At 37.4% G+C, this 5,000-nt stretch overlaps 2 protein-coding genes across 2 annotated transcripts in view; one reads left to right on the top strand and one right to left on the bottom strand.

Moving 5' to 3' along the window:
- Positions 1 to 1,432, bottom strand: part of stard10 (StAR-related lipid transfer (START) domain containing 10) — an 18,181-nt gene extending 16,749 nt beyond the window's left edge. Inside the window, exon 1 of the mRNA XM_043230420.1 lies at positions 1,002 to 1,432. Within this exon, the coding sequence (XP_043086355.1) occupies positions 1,002 to 1,175 (174 nt within the window). The 5' untranslated portion in view covers positions 1,176 to 1,432. The remainder of the gene's footprint in view (positions 1 to 1,001) is intronic.
- A 2,301-nt stretch (positions 1,433 to 3,733) lies between these two features.
- The window catches only part of clpb (caseinolytic mitochondrial matrix peptidase chaperone subunit B), a 35,734-nt gene continuing 34,467 nt past the window's right edge, over positions 3,734 to 5,000 (top strand). The window contains exons 1-2 of the mRNA XM_043230419.1: positions 3,734 to 4,306; positions 4,934 to 4,985. Coding sequence (XP_043086354.1) covers positions 3,907 to 4,306; positions 4,934 to 4,985 — 452 coding nt within the window. The 5' untranslated portion in view covers positions 3,734 to 3,906. The remainder of the gene's footprint in view (positions 4,307 to 4,933; positions 4,986 to 5,000) is intronic.

Genomic DNA, 5,000 nt, shown 5'->3' with positions numbered 1-5,000 from the left:
ACGTCAACACCTGCTGGATAAACCTGCTCGCCCGACACACACCCGGATGTGCCGCTAAACACACACTCCCAGCTTCAGCTCACACACACACACACACCACCAGCCCTCCTGAAGAGGAACGGAGCTCAGGTCTGGACGGACTGCTCGTGTGTCTCCAGATCAACTCTTCACTCGATCCTCCGTCAAGCGCTTTCTAGAAGAATCTGATCTTTTCTTTCACCGCTCCTCCAAAACATCTCACATCTTCTGAGGAGCCGTCAGCATATGTTTGATCATCTCAGTCTCATCTCACTGAGAAATATTATTTATGGACATTACATGTGTGCGTGATTTCAAAGTTTTAGTCATTTATCTCATTTCTTTTTATTAGCCAATTTTTTATTAAAAAATATATTACAAAATGTTCAAAATTGTATTTTATTATTATTTGTGCAGTTAAAAGTTTATATACATATATACATATATATATATATATATTTTTTTAAATAAATATATTTTTAAAAATTATATATATATATATATATATAAAACTTTTTTAAAATATATTTTATAAAAAAAAATACATATATATATATATATATATATATTTATATATATATATATATATATATAAATAATATTTATTTATTTATTTTTTACTTGAGGTCTATTTGAAAGACACAAAGATCCCATTTATTTACATGACCATCAGAACTGATCAGATGCAGTTTTTTTCCCTCTGTATTATTAAAAATAACACGATTTGTTATGATCGCGCGATATCTGCCCGAGACACAACTATCAGAAAATTTTATCTTGCGCAAAAAAAAACAAAAAAACCCACAGAATATTGAGGAAAATCTCTTTTAAAGTTGCTATCGAGGCACGCCGCCGGTCAGAAATGAAGTTTAGATATATTAGATCTAGAACACGAGCCTCACGCGACGTCCCTGAGATGAAAGGAACCCGCGGCGCATCTCCGCTACTTGAAGACACTTTGTTTCTGATCTCGAGCGGCTCACCTTGATCCTGTGCAAGCTCTTCTCCTCCTCCAGGACCTGGACCCACACGAGGATGTGGTTCTTGTTGTAGGTGAGGGTCCAGTCTTCCTCGGACTCACACTCGTGTTTGAAGCGACCGAAAGCGCGGTCATCCGGGATCAGGACCTCTTCCTCGGACATCTTCGTCTTCATCATCCTCCTCCTCCTCCTCCTCCTCCTCTCCGGAGACCGGACCCCGGATGAAACCGTTCGCTTTGAAAGTTCGAGGCTCGCGTTCTCGGAGGCGCGTCGCGCGGTGAAGCGAGTCTCGACGCTCGAGCGTGTGCGTCTTCCGCGGGGTGCGTGCGAGCGAACTGACGCAGCCTGCTGGCGCGCGCGGAAGATGGAGAAACGCCGGCGAGGCGCGCGAGCAGCTGTTACCTCCCGCTGCGCTCGTGCGCGCGGAACAGCGACTGACGGGCCGAGCCCCGCCCACCCCTCGTGCGCGCGCGCGGCGCTGACGTGTTACCGGCTTCCCGTCAGGAGCGTCACGTTCATCGATTTTCGCGCTAAGACCGACCTGCTCTTCAAACAAAACATCACACGAGAGAAAAAACACTAATAAATGTAACGCTAATAAATGTTTCTTCCAAACATCATCTCACTAAAGACATATTGTGTAGGTATAGAGTGACGACTGATATATAAATGATTAAAAAAAAAAAAAAAAAAAAATATATATATATATATATATATATATATATATATATATATTATATATATATATATATATATATATATAAACATTCAAAAATTAATGATTTTATTACATATATTTTATTGAATGAAAACAATCAAATGTTTGTTTTGGTTGAAAGCGCCGCTAAATATCTAAATAAATAAATGCAAATGTGTTTAATAGTAAATGCAATACTTACGTAATCATTTATTAATTAAATGTTAATTTTATTAAACATATTTAAAGGTGAATGCATAATAATTATCATGATAGAAGCATTGTCTTTAATAGAACATTTAATACATAAGTAAAATGTGTATTTATTTATTTATTTAATGTATTTAATAGTGAATGTCATACAAAAAAATAAATCAGTAATTAATGACAAATAAATATTTTAATGAATTATAATTATTATTTTAAGAAATATTTTAATATTTTAAAATAAATTAAATAAATCTAATTGTAACAAATGTTCAATAAATAATATATACACATATGCATTATATTAAATGTAAATTTTATTAAACATATTTATTTAACAGTGAATGTATAATAATTATAATAGAAACATTGTCTTTAATAGAACATTTAATGCATAAATATTACACAAGTAAAATGTGTATTTATTTATTTAATGTATTTAATAGTAAATGTTATACATAAAATAAATAAATCAGTGGTGAATAACAAATAAATATTTTACCATTATTTTAATTATTACAATGATTGATTATAAGAAATATTTTAATATTATAAAATAAATCAAATTGCAATGTTTAATAAATAAATATATATATATATATATATATATATATATATATATATATATATATATATATATTTAAAATGTAAATTAAATGAATGAAAATGTAAATAATTTGAGAGTAAGATAAGTTCTGTTTTAGAAAGTGTTTTAGAAGAGAACGGAGCACTAAAGCAAACGGCGTGATTTAAAGTGTTTAAACGCCACATTTTGATATAAAGACGAACACACGACAGGAAGCGTGAGACACAGACCACAGGAAGTCTGAGGTGAGGAGAGGCTGGGTTTTCTTTCTCTCATCAAACCGCAGTCACCTGAGAGAAACGTCAGGAACATCAGTCTGCCTCAGTCTGAACATCTCAAGTGTTGATGTGTGTGAGAGCCGTCCATTAAACATCCGAATAAACAGAGAAGGAAAAGTCAACCTGAAACTCAGTTTATGTGGTGAATATCACAGATGCATGCTTCTAAAACCTCCTGAACTCTAGAGCTTGGGGTTAACTCTTTGCACTACAGTCATACATGTGTTTCCCGTCCAGTGATGAGGTTCAGATGAAACTCTAATATTCATATTTGCATTAATATTCATCTGTTGGCTGATGACGGAGAGTGTGTTTTTGTGAGTTTAGGCGCCACCTGCAGGTCACAGGGGTCACACCCTCTTAATATAAAATAATACATGGGCTTAAATCTAGTGATTTAATCATAATATAATCATGATATATTATTATCAAACTCTAAGCTGAAGCAGATAGATAGTTTTTCGTCTCGCATCGTGATCCAGTTTGGGGGAAAAAATGAAAACCGGTTAGTTTCCAAACATTTTTATTATTATTGTACACGTGCAAAAAATGCATTAACCTTAAAAATAAAAAAAAAAAACACAGAATGCCTATAATATTACAGAAAATTATAATTCAAAATTACAGTGTCATATCAAAAATGTTTTGTAATTTTTACACTATTGTGAAATCCAAAATTGTGTTAACACTATGACTTTTAATAAAAAAATAATAATAATATTAATTAAATAAATAAACTCTAAATCTAACATTTGTTTAAAAAATCACAATAAAATAATTAACATTTTTTATGGGTTAATTTTTTTAATTACTGATTTAAATAAAATATATTAATATGAAATCTTAAGCTGAAGCACAAATGTTGATCTATTATCAATAAAATATTATATTAAAAAAAAATATATATATATAAAATAAATAAACCTCTCTGCGGGCATGCGCCGCGGCGGTGACGTTATGAACTACACTTCCCATAATTCCGCGCGCATCACGGATGTTTTTCGTTCACCGGACGCACGTTTCTGCTCTCGAGCTCTGTTTCGCTGACATTGAAACCGTAAACCGGCTGAGATCACAGGAACGCGAGCTCTCAACGCGCCGTCTTGTCTGTTAACGGAACCCGTTGTCGTCACCTTCGCGATGTTCCTGTCGTCGGTCCCGGCGCGCGTCCTGATGCGGAGGTCGCGCAGTCTGTCGCCGCACCGCGCGCTGCAGACCGGTCACGGCGAGGCCTCGCGCTTCCGTAACCTCTGCGAGCTCGAACCGAACCGGAGCCCGGTGCTCAGCGGGTCGCGGGCGTCCAGGAGGAGCGTCGCGAGCGAGGAGCCGCGCGTGCAGTACCACCAGCTGGCCGGCAGGTGGCGCGCGAGCCTGGAGAACCGGCGGAGCAGCTGGGCGAGTCTGACCGCCGCGGGGCGCTGTGGAGGCGGACACCGGAGCCGCTCAGAGTCCGCTGCTGCTGCCGGGGCCCGGGGCGTCGCGGGCGTCATCTCCGCCGCGGCGCTCGCCTTCTGCTTGAAGAAGGACGGCGATGATAAAGGTCTCAAACGCCCCACACACACACACACACACACACACACACACACACACACACACACACACACACACACACACACACGCTGTCGCGATGACATTCACGCATGCGCAGTGTTGAGGAAAGTTACTTCACACACTCAGGAAAGTAAAAGCTGCGTTACAGTATCGCGTTACTCGCAAAAAAAAGAAGTTATTTTCTAGTTTACATTTTTAATGTGTTAATGCATTAAGCCGTATTAAGTGTAAATAAAATAAATTTGATTAAAAAGTAACGTTATAAATATTAGGTTACACCAACAATTAAAATAAAAATAGCTTTAGGTTTTAGGTGTTACGTTTTGTTTTTTTTTACCGTAAACCACAGGTTTATTGCTTTTATAGGATGCGCATAGGAAGGTTTCAAATGTCATGATATTAATAAAAGCATTATTCTTCTGCCAGGAACTAAAGGGTTAACCCGATTAACTCGTTTTATTTCTTTTTAAAGCATGGGTGGTGAGTGCATTATGCAAAATTAAAGCACTTTTAAGGATTTCTGATCACCGTCCTCTCGGACGCCCCGTGATATATTTGATGATAATGAAACGGTCCTCAGGTGTGTGTTACAGGGCTCTCTGTGTTCTGTTTCCAGCTGAAGCTCTTCTAGATGCTGTTAGATCCAGTAACGGAGAGGAGGTGATCAGGTGAGAGGAGAACAA

The sequence above is a fragment of the Puntigrus tetrazona genome, unplaced genomic scaffold (assembly GCF_018831695.1).
Source record: "Puntigrus tetrazona isolate hp1 unplaced genomic scaffold, ASM1883169v1 S000000150, whole genome shotgun sequence".
Taxonomy (NCBI): domain Eukaryota; kingdom Metazoa; phylum Chordata; class Actinopteri; order Cypriniformes; family Cyprinidae; genus Puntigrus; species Puntigrus tetrazona.
The sequence above is the reverse complement of the archived record's forward strand: the minus strand, read 5'-3'. Positions and strand labels throughout refer to the sequence as shown.